The sequence below is a fragment of the Aphelocoma coerulescens genome, chromosome 5 (genome assembly GCF_041296385.1).
Source record: "Aphelocoma coerulescens isolate FSJ_1873_10779 chromosome 5, UR_Acoe_1.0, whole genome shotgun sequence".
NCBI lineage: Eukaryota > Metazoa > Chordata > Aves > Passeriformes > Corvidae > Aphelocoma > Aphelocoma coerulescens.
Window position 1 is genome coordinate 33,568,562 of NC_091019.1, and position 25,873 is coordinate 33,594,434.

At 42.0% G+C, this 25,873-nt stretch overlaps 1 protein-coding gene across 3 annotated transcripts; it reads left to right on the plus strand.

The window, feature by feature from the left end:
* Nucleotides 1-912: 912 nt before the first annotated feature.
* LOC138111573 (serine/arginine-rich splicing factor 5-like) lies at nt 913-17,314 on the plus strand. 3 transcript variants are annotated; one of them, XM_069017624.1, is made up of 9 exons: nt 945-1,023; nt 1,879-2,111; nt 3,146-3,284; nt 6,680-6,750; nt 7,494-7,580; nt 9,813-9,885; nt 13,702-13,775; nt 14,715-14,825; nt 15,836-17,314. In XM_069017624.1, the coding sequence occupies exons 3-9, from the start codon at nt 3,159-3,161 to the stop codon at nt 16,125-16,127; spliced, it is 834 nt and encodes a 277-aa protein (XP_068873725.1). In that variant the 5' UTR covers nt 945-1,023; nt 1,879-2,111; nt 3,146-3,158; the 3' UTR covers nt 16,128-17,314. The 3 variants fall into 3 exon arrangements, with proteins under 3 accessions (XP_068873726.1, XP_068873727.1, XP_068873725.1); XM_069017625.1 differs by lacking the exon at nt 1,879-2,111 and having other exon boundaries at nt 913-1,023; XM_069017626.1 differs by lacking the exons at nt 1,879-2,111; nt 14,715-14,825; nt 15,836-17,314 and having other exon boundaries at nt 942-1,023; nt 12,732-13,719.
* Nucleotides 17,315-25,873: the final 8,559 nt, after the last annotated feature.

The window sequence follows — 25,873 nt, forward strand, 5'->3', positions numbered from 1 at the left end:
TCACTTCCAACCTAAAAGATTCTGTTTATTATATGGATGTTGAATGTATAGGTTATCTCTATCTTAAAGAATGATTAGAGGGCAATAAATTTGAATGATGTCTGAATCTAACATAAAATATCATAAATGTAACTTAATTTACTCCAAGTTAAAACAGGAAATCCAGACATGATGCTGTCAGACAAGGGGAGAAAACAGGCAAACCAAACTGTAGTTATATTTTAAGCATTGGGACAGTGAAGACTTAATAAGCTATGCTATGCTGAAGAAACAGAATAATTTTTATCTTGGTCATCATACTGTAAATTGTCATTATTTACACTGTAAAAAGTCCACAAAGTGGACTGATAAAGCAGGAAAGTAGTGTACTGTTTATTCATGGAAAAACTGCTTTTGCCATACAGGCCTGGTTCTTCACTAGTTACTTTTCCACAGCCAAGGTTTCCCCCTGGTGTCAGTGATTAACACTATTGCGGCGTTATCCAAAGCGGTGTAAATCTGTGTGCCGAAGAGGAGAAGATGGCAGGAAGGGCCTGGCCGCAGCACACTTCTGTTGGCAGAACTGAGTTGCCGAGTGCAGCACTTCAGATGAGTTCTCTGGACGTGTGACTTTTCTCCTCCACTTGTTAAGCAGAATTGTGACCCATCTGTTTTGCCATGTCTTAGTCAAAAAGTCACAGGCAGTTCAGCACGAACAGGCTGCCCAGGGAAGCTGTGGATACCCCATCGCTGGCAGTGTCCAAGGCCAGGCTGGACGGGGCTCTGAGCAGCCTGGTCTGGCGAGAAGTGTCCCTGCCCGTGGCGGGGGCTTGGAGCGGGATGATCGCTAAGCTCCCCGCCATTGCCCGCCGCGCCTACATCTCCCGTCGTACCGCGCGGCGCGCTGCGGGCGGGGCGGTGCGGGCGGCTGCGCGCAGGCGCGGTGGTCGCGCGGCGGTCGGTCGGTGGAGCAGCCGGCAGCCATTGTCGCCGCGGCCGCAGAGCGGTTTCCTCACGGCTCGCAGGACTCGCCGCTCCGCGACGGTGCGTAGCCGCCCCTCCACGGCGGGGGGGCTGGGGCGGGTGCGGGGAGCCACCGGCGGGGTTCTGGCGGCCGTACCCTGCGGCGGGGCGGGGACGGGCCCAGGCAGGGGAGCCGCGGGCGGAGGCCGCGCTGGCGTCGCGCGGCGCCGCAGGCCCGGGCGCTCGGCGGGGCCGCGGCCGGGGGGGGGAGGGGGGGAGGCGCGCTCCATCGCTGCCCCGAGGAGGGAGGGCTGATCCCGGCGGGATGGCCGGGAGGAGCCGTCGCGGATTGGAGGCGAGCGCAAAGCTTCGAAGAGCCGAAGGGGCCGGCGCCGTGCGTGGGCCGGCGCCGCGATGGCGGCGGGGGCCCGGCTGTCTTGGGTAGGCCGCAGGCCTGGCGCAGCCCCTGCTCCTCTTGGCTGCTCGAAAGGAGGGAGGAGGAGATGGCCGCTTGCTGCGGGCCCTTGCTTCCCGAGGGTTTTTCTGCATTTTCTGAGTCGCCAGCGAGCGAACTCGGTTTCAGTATAGTAGGAGCGACGTGTGAAGCTCCGCGCCTCGCAGGTGTCAATACAGATCTCGCATCCATTGTGCTCCCTGATTATGAGTAAATGACGCGTGGATGGGTTGTTCGTACGTCTTTCGCCCTATATTTGAGAGTTTCAGTGGTGGTCAGGTCCACCCATCCCGTGTTCATTTCCTTCTGTGATTCTTCTCCCTACCTTATTTTCCTAGAACTAAAAATACCGAACAGCAGTTACGCAGTCGTTTTAATCTTTCAAATCTTTGTTGTTCCCAAAATGAGCGCTGTTGCCGAAGTGGCTGCTCTTGCCGTGTTTTAAAGCATACAGTTACGTAAGGGTGTCCTTCCTCTACAAGGGCCTGCCTTTCCTTTAATACCCACTGATGGCCTGGCCTGTGTTTGCGTGGTAAGGGTGCGCCAGAGAAACCATGTGTTGGAAGACTGGGCACTCCGCGAGGGAGCTGAACCAGCCCCCTGAACTGGATTTCTGTGTGGGCATCAAAATGCACGTGTGAGCACAAAGAAGAGAATGGCTACAAAGGGCAGCGTAGGCTCTTCCGAGGTTCGGGCATGGCTGAGGCCAATCAAAGTAAGTGCTGTTACAGTTCAACCCCTCGCCCCATAAAAAGCCCAGTACTCAGGCTTCCAAAATTCTGGCACTTCTCTGATGGCACAGTAAGTCTGAGTAAAGAAAGTATTTAATAGAAGCCTAATGGGCTTTAGTTAACAGTGAAGGTAAATCACATTAATTCAAAATACTGCATCCAAACTGACTGGAATTTTTTTTTCAGCTAACACGATATGTTGTCTCTTTACTCTGCCTTCTTTAGAGCCCAGTATTGTAGTGGAAGATCACATCGTATTTCCATTCCTTAGGGCTTGAATTCTTTGGTTTTTTTCTATGACAGTAAGCTCTCTGAGTGAGTCGAATAATTAATATTTTCCAGTTACAAGATCTTAAAAATTTTTAAACCACATAAACTGAAAAGGTGACACCTTAAGGTAAAAAATTGAGTTTTATATAGAATATCTCAAATTATATATCCTGGATCAGTAAATAGCTTTGAAAATTTTAATCCCCCAAATATCCTTTTTTATTTTTGCCATTTTTGAAATCTCATAATGCAAAATTTTTCTTCCAAATGTGATAGACTCTTAAAATAAGTTATATTTATGCATACTGGAAATCAAAATAATTTGATGGCGACCATTTATCTTTTGTGTGCTAATAAAATTTTATTGCAGAGATTTTTCTAGGTGAAAGCAAAAGTTTAGAGAATGTTTTATATTTTTTGTTGTTGTTCCAATAATTAGCATATGAGTTTTGTTCTTTTTTTTTTCAGCAGCTGCTAGCCCAGTAAAATCTTCAAGAGTTACAGAGCTGGGGTTTTAAGTTTCATGATTAAAAAGTACAAAACTAGAAGCTCTTTGTAGCTTCTGCTAGAAGTCAGCAAGACAGGATTTTATCACTTTTCTGGCTGTAGAGAATCAGGCTTTTAACGTGTATACCTGGAGGACAGTAAAATCAAATCCTATTTAACCAAGATTTCTGAGATGTAAAAGATCTTAATCACCCTATTTTAAGTTTGTTAATCTGATAAACAGTGCTGTTTTCTTTTTTAGCATCAACCTTAAGATGAGTGGCTGCCGTGTCTTTGTTGGGCACTTGAGCTCACGTGCTCGTGAACGGGATGTAGAGAAATTCTTCAAAGGATATGGTCGCATACGAGAAATCCATCTAAAAAATGGTTTTGGGTTTGTGGTAAGTAATAGCCTTGTTTTCCTTGCTCTTGCTAGGATGATGTCAAGGAAGGAAAGATGTTTAAGAGAATAGTAGTTATAGTGGGAAATGGAAAATATTAATACACATTTCAGAATGCTTTTCAGAATTTTGGATTACAGTTTTGGCCACATTTTGCTCAAAATCTTGGTGGTATTCTAGCTACATTAAATACATTGTTCACATTCTTTTGTAGGTTTAAAATTTATCCCTCATTTCTGAAGACCGTATCAGTATCCTGTTTATGACAGTACAAAATTTGCAGTCTTGACCTGGAAGAAAACTTTATACAGAACCACTTAAGGTCCCCTTTCACCCCTTGTAGTCTGCTTGGTCATATTTCTTAAATAATGGCCTGACATAAAAGCAGAGTAGTTGGCTAACAGGAGTAATAGGTGCTGACTGGTGGATTCAAGCAGCACAGCTTTGAATTCTCGTGCAGCTGAAGTTTAACATACTCACCACCAGTGCATGTTTATAGGGTGTATATGTCTGTCAGACTATTAAATGAAATAGTTCATGGTATCTCAGTTACCTGCCACTGCTTTCTAGAGCTCTGTGCTCCTAAATGTCCAAATTTTGCAGCTTTATGGGTTCACAAATTGACTCAAGATCAGCCTGTGTTTAACTATTACCTCATGAGAATTGAGAATTAGCTGTTCTGCAGCACTTAGTTCAGACTTGAAAGGCTGATACTGCCCTTGCACTATGGCAGTCTTACACACCGCTCTTTTTGCCAAGATCAGTCCCTTGAGTGAAGTTACTGGAAAAGAACAAAAGAACAGGCTTTGCCTACTTTAGTTTCATATGAGTATTGCTCCTTAACTTCCTGCACATGGTGGTTCCTGATTACCCTGCATTATGAGCTGCTTTTTGTTGACTACCAGTAGGTAGCTATCTGTTTCTTAAAAGTCCAGCTGCTATTTCTCAATCTCCTTTCCTTGACTGTTCCTCTTCCTGGGCAGGGCTGTTGACTCATTCAGGAGCAACTTCTGTTCAACTCTTGTAAGCGAGTCAGTCAATCCTTCCTCCTCTCTTCTCTAGTTCCTAGGTGGAACCATTTTCCTTTCAAAGATCATTAATAAGCTTGAATAATTGTCTCATAACTTTATCTAAAAGATTTAATTGTTCTCAGGATAAAATTCTTTTCTTCGTAGCTGAACAACTTTCCCTCCCATACTTGTCATCCCATCATTGTGCATCCCTATCGGAAATCACTTCCATTGTTTGTGTAACTGTGTTCTAGGTTTTGGAAGACTCTGGCCGGATTCCCTTGGAGCTTCCATTTCTTCAGGCTGAACAAACACAGCTCTCTCAACCTTTCTTTGTTATCCAACCCTCTCATGAGTTTTGGTGGCCTTCTGCTAGTCTCACTCCAATTTTTCAATGTCTTTTATGAGCTGGAGGGACCAAAACTGAACACCGTGTTCCAGGTGTGGCCTAACAAATGCCAAGTAGGGTGGAATAATAGCACTCCTTGGTCTGCTGATTGTATTCCTAGCGATGCAGCCCAGGATGCGATTTGCTTTCATTGTAGCAAGGCCATGCTGCTGACTCATGCTTAGCTGACTCTCCACGAGGATTTCCATGTCCTTTTCATTTCCATGTCCTTTTCCCCTTACACTCCAGCCACTCAGCCCCCAGCGCATTCTGCTGCTTAGGATTGTCTTATGCCACATGCAGCACTTCATGTTTATCTTTTGTTAAGACTTGTGATTCCTGTTTGCCTAATCTTTCAGCCTATCAAGGTCTTTTTGTAGGGTGGTTTTTCATTCTGGTTATCTGTTTCTCCTCCAACTTTGGTGTCAGACACAAAATTGGTGAGGCTGCGCTTGAGCATGTCATGCATGTCATTTATAAACCCATGGAATGGCATTATCCTTCATGGCACTTCGCTTGCCATGTGCTGTCAGTTCATCTTTATTTTCTGTTTTTTAAGACCTGTATTTATAAAACATATTACAAAACCAAGTGAACACTGTTATAGTGTTAAAAGCATGTTTTGTTGTGCTTGATTGAAATCATTGCTTAATCTTTCAAACTAATTATATTTACTTAAATGTTGTAGATTTCAGGGAATAGTGTTTTCAGACCATAAAGCTAGATAGACTTGCAGATGTTCAGTTTGTTAGAAATAGAATAGTTGACATAATGGGACTTGGAGTTGCCAAATGCTGGACCTAAATAAATTTTTTTAAGATACGCTTTGCATCATCATGCAAATGTGTGATGTTTCATGTGGTAGTGAAACAGATTTCAGTGCAGAAGGTGGAAGATTGCTTAAGCCAGTATTGATTCTGAAAAGCAGTTCATAGTTACACAAACACTTTCTTCAACTTGAGAAGCTTCTTCTCTGTTGTTAATTTCTTGCAAGCTGCAGTTCCACAATTTTTTCTCTCCATCTGCACTGTTGCTTCCAGCAGTCCCTACCCACCTGCTTGTTCTCTCTGCTTTATTTCTTTCCTTTGTTCCCTTGCCTCTCATGGTATTGCTGCAGCTGTTCAGCCACATACAATGTACCTACCTGGGAAGCTGATCTGGTTGAAAAATAACAGTGCCTTTTTCACCCCACCTCCTGCACAAAGTGTGCTGTTTTTCATCTGGGTAGATTTCTTGACCTAGTTTCCTGCAGAGCTGTACAAGCAGCTTTGCCAAGAACCAGTGGGCTGGATAGTGGGCAGAGGCTACTTGGGCTGACTAAAGCAGCATTTCTTCCAAAAGTGAAGTGACAGATTCCATTGCAACAGTAAATGGAATTATGCTTGTTACAGCTGATCTGGACCCGCAGGTGGCCAGTGCTGAAGAAGGGCTTCTGTTTCATACTCTTCTTACATGGGCACCTTTTTGCCCAGCTAGTGAACTGAATTCACTCAGAAAAAAAACCAGGAGGGCTCTTTTTTGTGGTTTACCCTTTCTTTGCCAGTTCAGTAAGAATTTAATCTTTAGAGAGTTTCGGGAGTGCATGACTCTCCTGTGTTTGATCAGCTCATGCTGTTATATTGCATTTTCCTATATGTGGGGCTATGTTTTAAATTGTATGCCTTGAAGTAATTTCCCCCACCTCTCCCCAAAAGTATTTTAGATATTTCTGTAGTAAACCAGGTCATTTAATTAATTTATTCAATACAGATCCTGCAAATAATTCTACTGAAACAATTGGGGAGGCAAAAGGAATTTGTGGGGTGGAGGGAGAAGAAATGATTATGAATAGGAACATCTTGGCATTTCAGTCGTAAATGTACTAGGAATCAGCTTCCTTATTCAGAGTTCTTGGTGATACTTCATGTAGAAATGTAAAATTTATAACAAAAGCATGTTTATTAGTATTTGCATATACTGTGAGGGAAAATACTTTTTTATTCCTATTTTCTTGCTAGGAATTCGAAGACCACAGGGATGCTGATGATGCAATTTATGAACTAAATGGTAAAGAGCTGTGTGATGAAAGGTAAGTGTGATACCATAATTTCTCTTAAGAATAGAAAAAATGCTTTGCATCAAAATGCAGTGCATTATCTTGTGGTGTTTCTTGTGGTTCTGTGATGGGATATACCTTCCATAACTTTAAAGACATCATTGGGTTCCAGTCTTGTTTAAGCTAAGATTAGTTTGGGACCGGAGGAGGAGTGGTTTGGAGCAGGGCTACTTCCACTTAGTTCTCTTTCAAAGCTAACTCAGGATCTTGTCATTAGGAGTATTAGTAAGAGTGAATTGAGCTTATCTGTCTGTTGACCAGAAAATAAGTTGATGATAGCCTGTTACTATTTGGATTGTTGTCCTTCAGTTTGCAGCAATGTGGACTATAGTCATTGTATGTTGCAGTAATTTTTATTGTTATTGTGGAAGCTGGGGTTTAGGTCATGAGGTTGTTGTTAGTTATTTTAGTACTCTTTTCTCTCTGTGATTACTTCTGGGCTCTGGTTGAGCAAATTTAAGTGTTTCAGTCTGAATTACAGACTTGTGACAATTTTCATGAAAATCTGAGGGAGGTGAATGAGAAAGAACGCTGGTGTGGCTCTTTAAGAAATGCCAGTGGTTGTGTTATAAATCATTGCTTGCAAGGGCAAGATAATTCTTGTTTGTGCGCATTTGCTTCCAGTTGTGAAAGATTTAAGTCAATGTCAAATACTTAAAGTTTGTTGGTTTATTTTTTTATGTGCTTGTTTTGTTTTGTTTTTTTCCTGTCATAAGGGTCACAATTGAACATGCTCGAGCCCGAAGAGGAAGGGGAAGATTCTCGCAACGGTTCAGTTACTACCAGTCGCAGAGTGGATCTAGGTAGGTGGTCTGGGCTCTCTGTCCTTTTCCTCTTCCAGTAACTGAAGAACTGGAGTGAAACACTCTTTTCTTTTTGTAATTTAGGGATCCAGCTCGGTTTTCTTGTATAGCTTCACAAAAGAAGAATTTTATGTTCTCAAACATTGCAGGTTCATTACTATTATTTGCCTTCTCTGGCTGAGAATAGTGTGGATTTTAAAGCAGTTTAACTGTCTTGAAGACTTCACAAACCTATTACGAAATGTGCCTTTGCCATGGTGTAGGCACTACACTGGTCTTGCTTCCTACTGTCACGTAAATGATGTGAAGGAGTATTGCTGCAGTTGGATTGGCTGATTTTAACAGTAAATCAAGAAAAATGCAGAGCTTCTCTATTGTGGTTTTTGTCACCAAACTGAGCTTACATGCTAAGTGGAATTATTGTAGAGCAATAATTCAAGGTATTTACTGTCTAACCAATTTTTCACATTTCCAGTTTTATGGTTATCAAAATGCTTGTTTCAGCACAGCCTAGAAAAGGAGCAGTGCTAGGGCACAAGATAAACACTTCTGCATGTTTTAGTAAATACCAGTTGACTTAAGTTTGCTGACCAAGCAGGTGGCTTGCTAAGGGAGTCTCTCTCCAGTGATGGAATGTGAAAATCAGGACACAGCTCATCTCTAGAATACCTCTAGAGGACACACAGTATTTGTGGAGTTGTTCACTTTCAGTGATTAGAGCCAGTGAAAGTTCTGCAGATTTGCGTATATTCTGCCAGACAACTACACATTACATCTTTGTGCTTTATATCTACCTATGTGAAGGAAGTATGTGTGGAATAATTTATTCTGTAGAAACATTCATAGCTGTTGCCTATGTACAGTAGAGTTTGGAAGATGAAGATACAAGGGACATAAACCTTCACATTTGTTACAAAGTTAGAATTGCTGGCAGTTTCCAACCAGTGTTTGGAACATCTAATTTGCATATGCAAGCATACTAATTAGATTATTTTTTCTTTAATGGCAGTAGCCTTGACACGGTATAACTGGTCCAAGGTCCATGCTAAAAGTGGACTTTCAAAGTAGCAAGTTTGATTGAAGGTGGTGGGCATCTGACGCTGTAGTCATGTTTGTGATGTCAGACTGCCAGTGCTAGACAGGAAGAGACTGTGGTTTGCAATAATGGAAAAATCAGACTCATTTGTGACTCTGGGACCTCCATTTAAATATCTGGAAGATCTGGATGTTCTGAAAAAGATTGGACACTTCGAGGTATGCACTGAAATGAAATTGACTGTGCTTCAGTGTATAAATCAATACACAATTTAGAACCATGTTTCTGTGGGAGAAGATGAGAATCATTTTCTCTAAGGTCAGTGCTCTTGATTTTTCAATCTTTTTTTTAGCCATACAAAGTAGTGCCGTCGTTAGAATCCTGCATTACTTACCAAAAAATTGGCATACTTTTTCCATAATTCTCAAATCCCTTTCTATTCAGAATGGCTAGGATGGGGAACAGAAATCACTTGCATGGGTAATATTCTTTCCAGGTGTCTCCCTCTCCTGTATGAACATTTTCAAGCCACATCTTAATTTTTGAGAGGATCTTTCGTTTTTGGTTAAGTGGCAAACTTCAGCTTTCATTCAGGAGCTGTAAACTGCCACGGTTATTTCAGGGCAATCAGTTGTTTAGCTCTCATTTTACTGAGATAGAAATATGTCTAATGCAGGTCACAGTGGCATTTATAAAATTACCAAGTGATTTGGAATTCAGAAGTGTGAACTAAGGTGCCTTTAAATTGTGTCTTCTAGCTCCCTGACATGAAGCAGAATGCTGCCAACTAAAAAAGCAAAAGATAGAAAAAAATTGTCCTTTCTCTGAATATTCCCAGAAACCATATGTGAGCCAAGAAGGTCAAATACCAAAATTAAACTAAATCTCTGTACATTGTTTTCATTTTACCAGACATTTACCTAGTGTATCTAGAAAAAAATGACATCTATGTTGACAGCCTTGGTAAAAAGGCTTCATCAAAATCCTTTTTAATCCCCTTTTAACAGCTTACTTCTTCTAGTGGAGTCTTAAATATACTCTTGACTAGGGAGACTCAAGTCTGAAGTCCAGCAATAAGGAAATTACTTAAATCTTTCAGCAAACAGTAGAAAATGTCAGATTTCTTAAATTTTGAATTCCTTATGCTGGAGAATTTTTTCTTTTTTTTTTTTTTTTTTTCCTTTGAATTCTTCCAGCCGGTATGGGCCTCCTGTTCGTACTGAACACAGGATCATTGTTGAAAACCTTTCATCCCGTATCAGCTGGCAGGTGAGTTAGAATCTTATCTTCTTTTTCTACACCTTATTTTACTACTCCGTAGGTAGACTGCTTTCAGCTTGATTTCTTAATAAAGCCATCATAAATATTTCATGTGAACAAAAAAATAAGAAAAAAGCTTCAGGGATTGCTAAAAATTAGCATTCAAGCACTTACAGAAGTGTTTTGTTTCATAGCTGTGCAAATGGTTCTATAAGTAGATTTTGTAGTTGGGAACTGATTCTTTCTTACTTCTGTTTGCCAGCTTATAAAACTTCGGAAGACTCTAGATTGTTTCTAAAATATTGAAACATTGCATTCATTCAGACTGTGTCATCCTTTTGTATTGTTACACCTGGAAGTGCATGCCTTTGTTTTGATTAAAATTTATAGTCTTTTCTTATGTTTTGCAAAATATTTTTGTGACACGATGCATGATTGAGAATTCTGGTAATACATCAGTAATAGAGGGAATTTTAAGAGAGCTTCTGTGTTAAGTATGCTTACTGTAGGTTTTTTTTTTTTTTAATCCAAACTTTCATTACATGTCATTTGAAGCTTTCTTACCACCTTTCCTTTTTTTGTTTGTTTTTTCACCTCTTGCTAATGTTTTGCTAATATTTAGCTGGCTTTTAAGAGAATAGTCATATAATCAATTCTTTTAGTTGTGTTCCGTATGGTACACAGTGTATAGAAAGTTAAATTTTTAAGGACATAGCAACAGATGCTATTTACAAAAGGTGAGTGAATAGTGGAGTTCAGTCTTTTTCATTAACCTTTATATTCTTTGAATAAAGAGACTTAAATCAATGTACTGAAGGATGCAGGAGAACATGTTGAATGTTCAAAGCCTCGGTCTTGGAGCTACTTCCCCACGAGGAGGCTTCTTGACTTGCTTGGAGCTCTGCTGCTGTGTTTCATAAGAGTTGGGTACAATCCATGCAGATAAACGGTTGAACTCAGTTTGTTTATCTTCTGCATGACAGGTTCAAAGGGTTCGCAATTGTACAGTTGTGTTAATTATTGAATAACTAAAAAAAAACAGCTGAGTTGATGTGATGATCAAGTGGATTTAATCTAAATATCTTCTGGGTGTGCTACACAGTTACATATATGAAGAGATTGTCACTTGGAAACGACAGTAGGAACCAGAGAAGTAAGCTAATGGAGTGTTAAGGAAAAGAAATCCTATAATGTTGTTTAGTGTTAAATGCTTAACTTGAAGAAAAAATTAACATTTTTGTAACTTTCTTTTACTCGTGAATATTTATAATGGCTTTATGTGTACTTACATTTTAATCTGAAGCCCACCCAATTCAGATTTCATACTGGTGAATCTTTCAGTATTTTAATTAAATGTTTTAATGTCTCTTAAATATACTATAAATTAGCATAAGAGACTTTTTGATACCTGCCTAAATAGACATCATTTGAAGGTAACAACCATATGCAAGCTGCATTTACTTTTGGAGTTGTACTGCTTTGATACTAACCATAGTGTTTTAACTTCTAACTATGCTACTTACACAACACATTAAAATGGCTAGTGCATTAACAGTCGTGGCATTATTCTTCCCTTCTAATCCCTGCTAGGAAGCACACTCAATATGGAACCTTGCTTTTAAACTTACACACATAATTTAATCTTTGGTGTGTCCAGATCCCCATATATTGAGAACATCTGTCTCCCTTAGAAGTTATTGTCTTGGGATATTTAAACATAGAAAAAGCCACAAAAATTTGTATTTGGAAAAGTTTCCTCAGATTGTTGACTATATTGTTAATAGATAATCTCATCTCTAAGTAGTAGACAAACTGTCAGAACTCTCCTTTTTTTTAGCAAACATATTTCTGTGTGTTCAGAGCTTTCCAACCACCCCCATTAGTTTTTCAGCATCAAATTTTCAAGCAGTTGAGAATAGGTCTGTGTTACATCAAGATGTATTGTTTAATATGTTTTTCCTATTTATGGTTGTCCTACACCTTATTTCTCTTTGCTGCTAAGGACAGCAGGGTTTTCTTGTGCTATTTAAGGTGAACCAGAACAGTAAACTTAAGATAAAACTTGATCGTTCCACTGGTTAGGTAGTAAAACCAGGTAACTTTAAACATTCCTCTAATAACAGAATGTTGAGCTTTTATAGCACATGCCCACTTCCTCTCTTTCATGCAATAATGTTGGCATCTTAATCATGTTGTCATTGTGATTACAATGATTAAGTGATATTTCATGTTGATGTTTCTTAGGATTCCACATATAGTATTGCAAGACTGTCGGAGCCTCAATCATAAAGCCTAAAGTTACTGATTTAGGAAATAATTATGTAGATTATTATTTTCTAACTTCCTTTTGACTTACCAGTCCTGGTCTAGTTAAATTCTCATTGACTTGAGCAGAGCCAAAATTTTGTCCATCATCTCTAAATTGAGGTAAACTGAATTTGAAGTATTGTTTTTAATGGTACTATAGGGACCAATTTTCATTTGCTATTAGGGTTTCTTTATATTAAAATCTGTGAAACAAGGAAAATATCTACTACTTTGCATATGCCAGTTTTTAACATAAAACTATAGAATTTTAATTAAAATACTATGTAAAACTAAGCTTTCTGATACTCTGTGGCAAATGTTCTAAAGTTTTTTCTTGGCTTTTTGTTTTGTAGTCTTTTGTTCCTTAAGCGTATTTCTAACCAAGTGCACTTTGAACCTCTTCTAACAACCTTGATTTGGTTAACCATTTTTCTTGTGTGGAGGAAAAAGAACCAAAGATTTGGGGGTTTTCTAGTGGCTGAAATTCTAGGGTTTGGCCTGTTCTGAATTTTCCTTTTGGTTCCTATGACACTCCTGTTTTTTGGCAGTCTAGATCTTGGTTTGCCTGGGTTTGATCTCGATTGGCTAGCACAGATCATCCTCGGGTTCTTTAGCCACTTCTGGAGACTGGAGACTATGTCCAGTGCTTTCAGGGCCTCTGGTACCTCCGTGAAGCATATTGCTATGAGCCATCACTGCCTTTCTCATGTAAGAGAGTTCCTCTTGGCCAGCTAGGTATTGGACAAGCAACTCTTTGCTTAAGGTACCTTCTTATATCACCTGCCACTTGTGGCGTGTTGCGGTAAGTAGTCTGGGATTATAAAATACCAGATACGGTTGGGTAAAAGTGCTGCCTTAACTTAGATGTTTAGCTTTTTAGTGACCTTTTGCATTATTTGTTTGTGCTTTCTCCTATTGCTAAGCAAGTAATTTTACTGTGTCCACATTTAACCTCTGTTAAGTTTAAGACAAGGATGTTTATTGATGTGACACTGTAGCGTGACGGATACTCAAATGAAACTTAAAAAAATTTCCTTTGCAAAATTTTTAATTACATTGTAATTGCACCTTTTTGCTTTTAATTTTGCTTTGAAGCTGGGGGAGGTGAGCATAAAGGTTGAATTTGTCTACATTTATTGGATTGTCATTTAACTGGGGTGTTAGTTATGAAAATCTGCATTTAATACTACTGCGCTTCTCTCCTATAGTTCTGATTTCAGTGAACATGTTGGTATTTTAAGTATTGCATTGTGTTTTCATAACAGCTGGTTTCAGGATGCAGGATTATCTTAAAAGCAGTGTTTTATTCACTGTAGCTCTAAAATGATGGATCTTTTTTATATGCAGCTGCTATTAAATAAGCTGTTTCAGAAACTTTTTTCTAAATGATATGTATATTTTTATATATATAGATTGAAAAGCATTAAGCAGTTTTAGCAGAGAAAGTTTTAGGGCAGTATTCTGCTACCTGACTGATTTGTGTCCTGTTCAAGACTAAAATGTTAACTTTTGCTGTAGGACTTGAAAGATGTCATGAGAAAGGCAGGGGAGGTCACCTATGTGGATGCACACAGAAACAACAGGAATGAAGGGTAAGTTCATTTTGTGTCTAAATCGGTATGATAGCCGAAACTATTACGGGCATGATTTTTCTTGTAGTACAGAAGAAATTAAATATAAATCTATGGTGTGGCTTAGATGCTGAAATTTCTCCAGTTCAAGAACCAAACAATCCAAAACACAAACTGTCAATGGGAGATCAGCATTGAACTCAGTCTCTATTCTCTATCATGAAAACAATGTGTGAAAGCACAAAAGGAAGGGAGAACTCCTTTCAAATGTTAAATCCTGCTGTCTTTAACTTATTTTTATATAATCATTTATGATCTGAGTCCTGAGCCTAAAACACCTCCTGTCTATGGCTGCTTTACACTGGTTCAACAGTCAGAGTCATGGGAAAAGAACATAACCAGCTTCCATGGGGAATACCTACCTGCCCACTCTCCATTCTTAATTCTGCAGTCTACAAAGGTCCTGCACAACAAAGCAGGAGAGAAGGAAGTACAAACTGAGTCTTTGTGCTGACAAAACTGCTCTAGGGCCATTGCAAACCAGCGCTACTAAGACCTTTATTTGAGTTCAAATTTTAAAAACCACAGACTGGATTTTTCTGTTCACTGTTAGAATTCTTAAATAGGGCAGAAAAGTCTGCAAACTTACTTTGTTTCACGGACAACTTTGGAATGCAATTTAGTGGAGGCCTGAAAGATATTTCCTCAGCTGATGCAGGTTTGTAGCTTCCTGCATTTTCTCCATCTCCTTGCAGATGGCAGTTCTGGTAATGTTCAAGAAGATGTGAAAGGTATGGATGGCTAGGACTGTTAAGTGTTGTGTTTTACTGTTAACCACGTTAAAAACTAGCTTTCAGAAGATAAAACAAGCTGTGAAGCAACAGATTAAAAAGGGCCAGTCTTGCTATCCTTACTTTTTTTGTTTCTCTGAAACTTCCTTTTTTTCATGATGGTGAACAGGGTTGTGGAGTTTGCATCTTACAGTGACATGAAGAGTGCACTGGAAAAATTGGATGGCACTGAGCTGAATGGACGCAGAATTAAACTGACTGAAGATCACAGAAGGCATAGGTATGTCACCTGACATGATAAAATTCTGCTGAGGGCATGGATTTGGGTAGTATTGATGCCAAAGTTTGATTATCTAGTCTTTTGGCCCCAATTTAAATATCACTGCACAGATACACTTTCTAGCAATGTAAACAGATTAAGATAACTAACTTCTGAAACAAGGTAAATAGAAGAGTTTTGGATGAGAGTTAAGGATTTTTTTAAAGAAAGAACTTTTTAAAAACACAAATTTTGGTATTAAAAAATGAATAATTGAAAAATAATTGAAAGGAAAGCTGTTTCACAGTCCTGTGAAATGTTTCTCAAATAGTTGTGAAAGCCAACTTGTTAATGAGAATAAAAGAAAATCAGTTAGCTTGCTTGCATTATTCCTAAGCAGTTCTGATGTTTAGTCATTAAAAAAACATATTGACTTCAGCTCTTTCATTGTCTCTCTTAAAAATAAATCCATTTCTTTCCATGAAATAAAGGATGCATTACTAGTGAAGGTGTTAAAACTCTAAGGCCTTTAAGTGTGCTGGTGGTCACACCTTTAGAGACTTTCTTAGCATCTTGAAAGAAACTCTTACTAATTTCCATGGCGTTTCTAGAGAGAATAAATACCACAGGTATGAAGTTTTCATTTCTGTGTTTTTCTTCATAAATTAAATGATATTTCAAGGCAGGGTGTATGCTGAGAAAGAGTTCTTCTTTGATAGAAACTACCCTGCTTAAAAATTGGTTTCTGTCCTCCTGACAGGAGCTGGGAGGAGAGGCATCTTTTATTAGGCAGTTCATGTTTTGCCACACTAGCAGAGAATGTCAAGGCCAGAAGTTCCTGATAGCCTTGACCTAAGAAGATAATGTCATGATGGAGCCTAACAGGAATCTAGCAGCACTGTGAAATAACTGAATGCTGTGAATAGCACTTTCAGATGGATGTGCTTTGCATACAAAGTAGTTGAGAATTTTACTGATTGTTTTAAATTTAGTAAGAGGTGAGACTACAGCTTTTAATTATGTTTCTCTAGAAGCAGATCTCGATCAAGGAGTTACTCAAGATCTCGCAGCAGGTCCAGGTCTACAGGATCTTCCAGATCGGACAGCCGGTCCAGGTCCAGGTCAAGGTCCAGGTCCAGATCCAGGTCTCGCTCTCGCTCCCGATCTCGCTCTCGATCCCGCTCTCGTTCTCGCAGTCGTACTCCTAAAAAGAGTTACTCCCACAAAAGCCACCGCTCCAGCTTGATAGCTTCTTCCCCTTCCCCCTCTTCTTCTAAAAGAAAATCTCGTTCTAGGTCGAGCTCTGCTCATAGCCGTAGTTAACCTGCTCTGAGAGATGTATTAATGAATTTAATTTGATTCAAGTTTCTTGAAGACTTGAGACAAATTATGTATGAGAACTGGGAGGGGAAGAGTTAACATGATGAAAGGGTGACCTCCTCTTACATTGCCAAAGTGCCTGTCATCAAATAGGCCATCTCTGTGAGGAGGGGCTGGCTGTCAGCTTTCTTCTTTCAGTGAAGTCTGGAGTGGGAAGTCTTTTTTATTTTTTTCCCTGCTATTAGTAAACATTTCTATCATAGATATATTATGTACACATAATGCTGAGGTAATGGGATGAGACAATACGCTGCTTTCTCCCTCTCTTGCCCCTACTTTCCCCTCCACCTCCAAGGCCTTTGACTTCCAAAATACTATGTTAGCTTTTGTCCTTGGTATTAAGTCCGAGAACAGGAAGTAGAGATTTTACTCCTTTAAGGTTCTGTGGCTACTTTTCTGTGCGAGAATGAATGGACCAGATAAAATTAGTTTAGAGTTCCCCCTTTTCCCCATTGCTTGGCTTAACAGGCTGTTTAAGTTCCAGCTTTACATGACCTTGACAATATGCTTAATTTGCAAAAGACTTTCAGGAATACACATTGGTTAGTTGAATGTTGCTCACTTGGATAGTGAATTAATACAATGTTAAGCAGTAATGAAAGCTGGAATTTTCTGTTAAAATGAGACATACCATCCAGATGTCAGGATTATTGGGAATCCATTATAATAATTTTACAGTAATTCACTAGTATGTGGTATTGTATGTATAGGCCTTATTTGACAGGTGACTTCATAAAACTGCACAGAAATGTCAATATGCATGTCCATGTTTTTGATGTTTATAATAAAGTGACATAGCTTTCATACCCAAAAGTGTGATACTGAATAACATGTGTATGACTAGCAATAGTCTTGATGGAAAGGAAGGTTATTTTAGTAATGAGAGCAGCAAAAAAAAATCCCAGGAAAAGTGTAGTCAAAATCTCTGGAATGCACAGTTGTTTTGATTAATAGAAATTTCCACTGCAAATACTGTCGTTCTTACAATTTGGAATTAGATTTTTTTTTTTTAAACTTCTGTATCATTAAAGAAGGGAAACATTTTTGGAAAAAATATGTAAATTAATCCCAAAGTCTTACATGTATTTAAATGTACCATTCCTAATAAAATCAAACCTTTTTCTGGCTTATTTTGCAGTTTTGTTTAATTGTTGTTGCTGTTGTTCACTTCATATAATCTTTCTGACATGATCACAAATTTATTTGAAGGTGTATCTGTATGGAAGCAAGAAAATGTGAACTGGAAACCAGTTATGATATGTAAGTGACCGGCTACTGACTAACAGGAGGACAGGATAGTATTTGCTGTTGGAATCTCTCTATAAGTAAATTCATTTGTCACTTTTGAAATAGTGTAATAGAGATTCTTAACATTGCCCACATGACTTGTGTGCATATAAGGCTTCAAGGCTGACACCCTTTATAGAGCCAAGTTACTGGTGACCCTGCCCGTGGCAGGGCTTTGGAACTAGATGGTTTTAGGGTCCCTTCCCACCCAAACTATTACATCATTCTTTGCATGTTTGGCATGGTACGGTGATATGAATACGTTAGCAGTTCAGAAGGAACACATTAGAAATTACTCTGCAGAGGAATCTTACTGGATGTGACTGTTGGGAAAGCTGGAGTATGCTCAGCTGTGTTAAATGTCAGCGTTGCTGGCTTTGGTAATTGTGTTAGGCTACCCAAGAAAGCCACCAGTTGTCCACTGCCTCATCTAGTACCTTTGAAATTGGCAAGTGCAATATCGGAGACCATGAATGCTTCTGACCACGGCATGCTTACCTTGCAAATTACTTAAATATAGGGCTAATGTAGATCCCATTATTTTATTAATTCCTGGTTCTTTCTTGTACATCATTTCACCTCTGTAAGTTTCCATTGATTCAGTGAGCAGTGACAGCAGTCAGATGAATATGTCTGGTCAGTTCCTGAGCAGCAGCCCCTGGCCAGCTTTCTGCACAGTTTATATACTGAGCATGATGGCATGTCGTATGGGATATCCCTCTTGTCAGCTGTCTTGGCTGTGTTCCCTCCCAGTTTCTCATGCCTCCCAGTCTCCTTTCTGGTAGGACATGAGAAGCTGAAAGTCCTTGATAAACACTACTTTGCAATAACTGAAAATGTCACTGTGTTATCAACATTATTCTCATCCTACATCTGAAACAGCACTATACCAGTTACTAGGAGGAAAATTATTGCTGAAACCAGAACAACTATTAATGTATTTCTGAAACGTAATTATTTTAAAAACAGAATATTTTTAGACTGTCTTGGAACAAATTACCCATATCAGATGCCTTACTTTCACCTTTATACAGAGCACAGGAATGTAAGCTCCACTTTAAGGTAATCATAAATAGGCTTCTTTAATGTATTAAAGTCCTATCTTATACAGCAGTGTGTTCCAACATCTGAGGCTTTCCCTGAGAAAGATGGGAATTACCCCTTCCAACTGGTAGAAAGCTTCTGCTCTCAGCCCTTTCAGCAAAGCTGAAAAGAACAGACCTCCAAAGTCATGATGCATCTGCAAATGTATCTGCCATTACTCCTCCCCTTATTCTGCTAACGTGATCCTTGAGAGCCATTTTCACAAATTTCTCCTCAGCAAATGGAGGCAGCATAAGACAATACAAGTGTTACATTTATATTAGAGTCAAAGGTTTCACTTCTCCCTTGGGGGTGCAGCTGGGCAATAGGGCCTCAGGTTGTTTAGCAGTTTGCTGCTGGCAAGACAAGCCACCATCCCTGTGTCTGCCCCTTGTATTATGCCAGTTCTGATGCTCATCTGATTGTCCAGAAGCCAATTCAATGACATCGCAAAAAGTAGGTTCTCTGGGTCTGCTGCAGTACTGCTTTTCCCAGCGTTCTCTGGGAGGGAGGAAGTGGAGCTATGGCCTGGGGTGTAACTCTCCTCGGATCCTTCTGTTTTCTTTCCTCGCAAACACAACTATCATATTTCTTCTAAATTTATCCTCCCATCTGTTCTCGAAGTAGGCAGTCTTCAAACAGAACCCTGTCACTCTGCTCCTGTCCCGCATTTCTTGAGCTTCTCTTACCACAGGACTTTTTCCTCCCAGGGGAAGGAAGCCTTATGCTACAGCACGCAGCTGCTTGCAGCACGGAGCACACCTGGAAGTTGAGCACTGCAATTAGTTGCATTTCAGCAACTGGCTGCATCACCGCCCAAAAGCAAGAGCGTATTTTCCATGATGTTTATGACGCTTCTTTATTATTAATTAAATTTTTGTCAGTTTAACACATCATCCAAGGATATCCCAGTGGTTTGTGAAGATAAACTTTACTGTACTTGGCTACATCACATGTCTGCTTTATTAATGAGAAAAGGAAAGCAAGTGTTGTGCATGCTCACCTGTGGTTGCCAAACAAGTAGGTGAGGAAGAGGAGGGGGAGGAGGAATATACTACCGGGAAGGCCAAGATTCCTTGCCGAGCACGTTCGGCTCCGGCTCGTGCCATCTGCTGGCTGTCCTTGTGCCGCTTGCTCCTGGAGAACGGGCTGAGAAGGGTGCGGGTTGTGCTCAGGGGAGAAAATGTTTCTCTTTCAAAACCGCGGTGAAGGAGCGACATGATTCCCAGTAGGAAGAAGTGCCCCAGGATCTGTGCCCCAGGATCTGTACCCGCAGCGCTCTGCCCCTGCTCCAGCAGAGGATCGAGGGCCACGGGCGGAATTTCTCCGCTCTGCCAGCTCCTCCTATCGCACCCCGATCTGAGAACTGAGCGCTGTACAGTTCCCAAGTGGAGTTAGTCTTCTCACAAGGGTTTGTAAACACGTAATTTCCCATCTGATTCCTTCATTCCCACTCCATAGCCATTGTTCGCTGGCAGACTAAATGTTCTGTGCGTCCAGCACCTGAGGGCACATTTCCCATTTTACCAGCCCTGCAATCAGTTCCCCCTCCACCTCCTCTCTTAGCAAACCTGCAGGAGAGTTGTTAGCCTTTCACCCCGGTGATTTACTAGGACAATAATGCTGATTAGCCAACAATTATACCTGGCAGAAGGCTACGGCAGAGGGCTCCTCGCATGCCAGCTTAAAGGAGGGGATACAGCAGAAACGTAAGGGAGCCATTCAGGCCTTAGTTAGAGTCATCACCAAGAGGAAGGTGCAAGGGTTAACAGGCTGGGGTTAGAAACAAGACTAAATTATATGCTGTAGTGAAATACTAGCTAATGGCAACTCTGGGTAGTCTCAAGATATTCAAAGGACATTCATTACTATTGATTTGCTGGGCCTAAGACCACGAGGGAGTGATGAGGGAGGGAAGAATGTATGGCAAAACTTGTTTTTCAAGATTAATGAAGGACTTAAGACAGAGTTTCACTGGTAATGAATGATACTTTTGTGTAGTGTGGTGGCTTTCTGCTGTAAACAGGGATGAATGTGGTCTTTCCCTGTTCTCTCCTTTTCCACTGTAGAAATCTCTTGTGCTGTGTGAGCATTTAGCAGTGGTAAACTGAGCTGGAAAGATCCAGATCAATATGCTTAGAGCAGATGTTTTGGTTCAGACAAAGAATTTCTCTCTGTATGTGTGTATGTAGGTGTGGTACATCACTGGAGACCCTGAGATCAGGTTCAGTAGGCTCCTACACGCACACTGGATTTGTTTTACCCAACAGCTAGCTCTCTGGTGTTCTAAGGCAACTGATTCCTCCTCGATCAGAGTCCCATGGTGTGGTTCATAGAGGTAGGATGCTGCAGGACACTCTTCTTAAGGAAGTGAGCACCCATTGGTATAGCTGATTGTTAAAATCTGAAAAGGCTCTCAGTCTAGAGCCTTAAAAACAGAGGTACCCTAAACTTGTTAAAATTTGAGCCAGAATTTAGTCAGGGGACAGAGTGGCAGTGGTGCAGCATATGCTGGCACAGCAATAACAAGAAGGAGATGTTAGGAAAACATACACAGCAAAAGAAAAGAAACTGGATGAAGTCTTTGCATTCACATCTACAGCTGAAGGAATTAGTCTTTAAGCTTGGTGAATGTGACTATGGATGTAGGCCCCACTGTGACTTCTGGTTGGGATTTTCCAAGTGCCTCAGGCTATCAGGAGTCCAGGCCAGCAGCATTCCAGCTACCAGACAGAGCTCTCTCTCCAAAGCAGACTGTGCTTAGGCCATGGGCAATCTGTCCTTCTGCTGCTACTGACCATCAGACAATCAGTATCTGGCCTCTCTAGACAGCCTGTCCCTTTCATGCCTCTGGCCAAAGATGGAATTTATCAGAGCTGGACTTAAATGCCACATCTAGTGCTCCAGTCTGAAGTGTTGGTATTGGCTGCACTTGGCTTTGTCGCATCTATGTATTTTTTCCAGTAAAGCTTCAGGTCACACTGGCTGTTTAACAAAAAGTCTAAGCAAAGAGCTCTGCTGTCTCTTACACATATGGCCATCGCCGTGTTCCCTGCATCACTGCCAGTTCCTCTAAATGCCTTAACTGAAAGGTGATGTGCTCAAAAACCTCCAAGTTTTCTTACATGTTTAAAAAGCTCCCCTGTTCTTTTCCTTCAAATTGTCACAGCCTGTTTTTAGCACTGTGTGAGAACCATTACTGATCATGTAGACTGGTCTTCCAGGTTTGCCCAAAACACTTGCTGCAAAATTTCTGCCCACACTTGCCCTCTGTTTCAGTTTGCTTTATCTTTCCCGAGATCTGGCACTTGGATGGTGTAAAATCCACATCTGCTTATTGTACAGACTCTCTTGAACTTCCCTTAGTCCAGTAGCTTGTATCTCTTATCTGTGAGCACCAAAATTATCGCTGTGAAATACTATGCTGTATTTCCCAGTGAGAATCGATGACACTCAGTATATTTTGAGACCCCAAATCTCACCACAAACACATCACAACCTGTGAGTGAATTTACTTAACTCTGCTAAGACCTCACAAACCGGTGTTGTGCACTTTCCTACCTTCCCACAAGTGCCTCTGCTGCCTGAACAACAGCAATAGCTCTGCGTGGGAACAAGAGCGTGCTGAGAGCAGGCAGTGCGTGTGCTTACGGTGAAGTTGTGGTGTGACATAGCAGCCAGGGCTGCCTTGGGCTGGGCTCTGGAGCTGCCCACGCGCCTCTTCACCGTGACGATGCTGTTTAGGTGACAGCGGGTTGGCCCGGCGCGTCAGCAGCGCGATCCCAGCGGGAAGTGTCATCACTGCTTCCCACGGGGCGGATCACGGGAAAAACGAGCCCGAGCCGGCCGGCCCGCCAGGTGGCGCTGTGGCACCGCCTCACGGAATCGGCTTTTCCAGAAACTCGCGAACTCGCCTCAAAATCGCGCTGGTGACCCAGAGCTTTGCCTTTGCGGAACCCCACACACCCACACACACCCCCCATCACAACACCCCTGACTTGAGCACTGGGAACTCTGTCCTGGCCCCCCATGCGGCTTTCAGAACATTCACCTGCCGGGAGAGCCGAAGGAAAAGGTGGGGGGAGTGGCGCGGACAGGCTCAAAAATCAACCATGGAGGTGAGCCATGTGCAGTCTCCCGAAGGACCTGTTTGTTGGAAGCCACGTCTGTGTGTGCAGACAATCTGGGTCCCATCATTTTGACTCCCTGGCACTTCCTCGAGCCCTTGGAAGTCTCTTTGTCATGGTGGCCACCGTGAGAATTGCTCTGAAGGGCTGTAGACCTGTTTGTCCAGCCCAGTGCTGGTCCCAGGGTAGATCCCCCGATCCCCTCAACATCTTCTGAGCGACACAGAGGGACAGCTTCACCAAGGGCTGTAGCTGCCCACCTTTTTGAGCTCTGGCAGGGTGAGGGAGGGAGATGGAGAGGTTGGATTAAGATCCAGGTATTAAAAACTGCAGCCACCCAGGAAATCTACACAGGCTAATCTTGAGAGTGGTTACAAAGGCGTAGAAGGAGTGAGAGCTAACAAATGTTTCTCTTCTGCACTAGACTGAGAAACAAAACTGTCTACTGAGGAAGCTGCCTGTGAAGTTTCAAGACCCCATCTTTCTTCTTGACAGCTTGAGGCCAGAACAGCCAGACTACAAACTCATGGAGGAGTGAATTACCTCCCAGACTTTCTGGACCGCTGCTCCAGCAGCGTGGCAGCAAGGTGGTTAGATGCTTAATCAACCTGTGGTCCAGAGAGGAAGGCAAAGCTCTGGCCTTGGACTCCCCTGATCCCACTTGTCTCTCAGGAGTCCAGCATGTGCTGCCTTGCCCTTTCTGGTACCTGCTGGATTGAAAAGCAGGGAAGACAGAAATCTTAATGATCTTCCTATTGGCCCAAATTCTCATGGGCATTATTTCCCCAGGATTTGGAAAACCTTGGGCAAACAATACAGGTAATTTTCAACAGTCTCTATTTCATCTGGCTTCACAGACTTCGTTGCTTTCTCCTCAGCTTAACAGTGATGCCATCCACTCTGAGTTCAGTTCTCAGGAACAGCACCAGCAGAACTGGCAACACTCTTGCTCTTTCTTCATTACATTGCCAATGCACCTCCAACTTCCATGTGCCATCATCCAGCATGCACACAGCATCACTGGCTGGCTAACAGCCACCTCCTTGGCCCCAGGGATGGGGACACCTGAGCCTCAGATCACACAGAAGAGCTCCCCTTCACATCCCATCCTCTCTACCCTGGGTTCACTTGTTTTCCTTTTTACTCCAAGAAGCAGGTTCAGGTCATTTTCAGCTCTGAGTCCTCCAAGAATAAGTACCACAGTCAAAAGGTAGTGTTTGGGAGTATTATCCCAGGGTATTCAAACAAACACTTTCCACCATTTCATTTACTGAGAAAACACTCCACTGTGGAAAGCTTTTCTGGTGTTCAGTATCTCTGGGACTTTTAGTGTCCTCTTAGGGTGAGACCATCACTGGGACTTGCCCCACTTCTCCTTTGAGGGACAGGTAAAGAGGGCAGGGGAAGTGTTTGCTTGCAGCAGGGTGGGAAGGAGCTGCCTGCACTTCAAAGCTCCTGAGGCTGTCCGCAGGCAGGAAGGGCTGTCGGTGACGCTGGGGCATGAGGCAAGCCCACCACAAGGAAATGGCGAGGCCGATGGGATGTGAAAGCTGTGACTGTGTCAAAGGCAGGATGGAAATGTAGGGGCAGCCCTATTTTTAGCAGCTTCTTGCAGAACTTTGCTAGAGCTTGCTGGAGTCAGTGGCTGCTTCCTCTTTCCTTTATGTAAGCAGCGCTGGCGAGGTTCAGATCTGTTTTTATTTAGCCACTCACACAACAGTACTGACTGAAAGGTCCTTCCAGCCCCTTGGACACAATCACCCATGGTCAGAGAGTCCTAGGTAAGGAGAAGAGAAAGCGAATCACACATCCCTGTCTCCATTTCAGGGCTGTGAGAGGTGGAAACCAATGCTGAGGCTGCGGAACGTGACTCTTAGTCACATCAGCGGGGGATTTTGCAATGTGGAGGGTGCAGGGCAGGCAGCATGCAAGCAAAACTGAAGTGCTTTGTGAGGGCCTTTGGTAGAACTTCTCCAGCAGCAAGACCAGGGTATCATTGCCCTGCAACACCTTCCTACTCCAACCTCCTCGTGTGCTCAAGATGTGTGGAGGTGGCAGGGTTTAACACACCTCAAATTAGCATGGGGCACTCTGGAGAGCAGTAGGCTGCCATGAGAGTCCTCTGCCTGTTTCCCTTTAACATTTGTCAGTACTAAATGACTACTATGCCTGCTGTAGGGAAATGCATGGGGGAGAGGCCATTCCTAAGCCAGATAAGAGAGAAGATGAGACAGCAAAGTAGAGGAGCAGCCATGGGAAAGAAGCAACAGCTAAGATCTGACTTTTCTGAACACGCTGTAACCTCCAAAACATATTACTGACTGGTTCCAGTTGCTAGAGGTTCAGATCAGTTTGACTTGCTGTATTCAGTTAAGGAACAGGTTGGGAAGGACAGTGTCCAGGCCTAGACACCCAGAGTTTACTGCTGGTCTCAGCAGACCTGGCCCACACCTTATTGTCAGAGGGGAATGAGATTGCTGTAGGGATGAGAGAAAAGCACATTCTGAGCCAAACCAGATATAGTTCTGGGCCATGTCCAGAACAAACTCTTCCAAAGCCTGGCAGTAGTGAGGAGTAGCAATGGGATGAGCAGATGAAAATCATGCTTACTCTGGCTATAGAGCTTGATGTGCCTAGTAGGCAACACAAACCCTGTCCCATGCTTGAGTCTTCCTGCTAATAATCTTTCAATACCACACATTTAACACTGCTCCCAGAAACCTAGAGCTCCTCAGAGCCTGTCAAGTATTTCTGCAGGACTCTGCTTTGTATCTCATACTTCATACTGTTGTTCATCCCCGTGGCAGATGCATCTATTATCTATGTAGGCTATTCTTAAGCTGGATTGATTAAGGCAGCATATGCAATTCTTGAATGAGAGATGTGGAAGGATAAATGCTTTGTAGTATTGCAATTTTATTTAGAAATGAGGAATCCTTCATATGTAGGTAGTGAGGAGAGCAGGTCACGGCCAGTGCATTGCTGTCCAAGGGAATGTGCTGGAAGGTCACTTTGGCCTCTAGATGGCAGCCCTATTGCTTCCCCCCAACATGCTGAGAGGCAGAAACACCTTCCTTTCAAAAATGGGGCATAAACACAGGCCTCACACTCCTTACTTCAGACCCAAACCTACGGGCACTCAAGATTGCATTGCAAACAAACTCTTTTGGTCTTTTTCTCTCTGGAAATCAG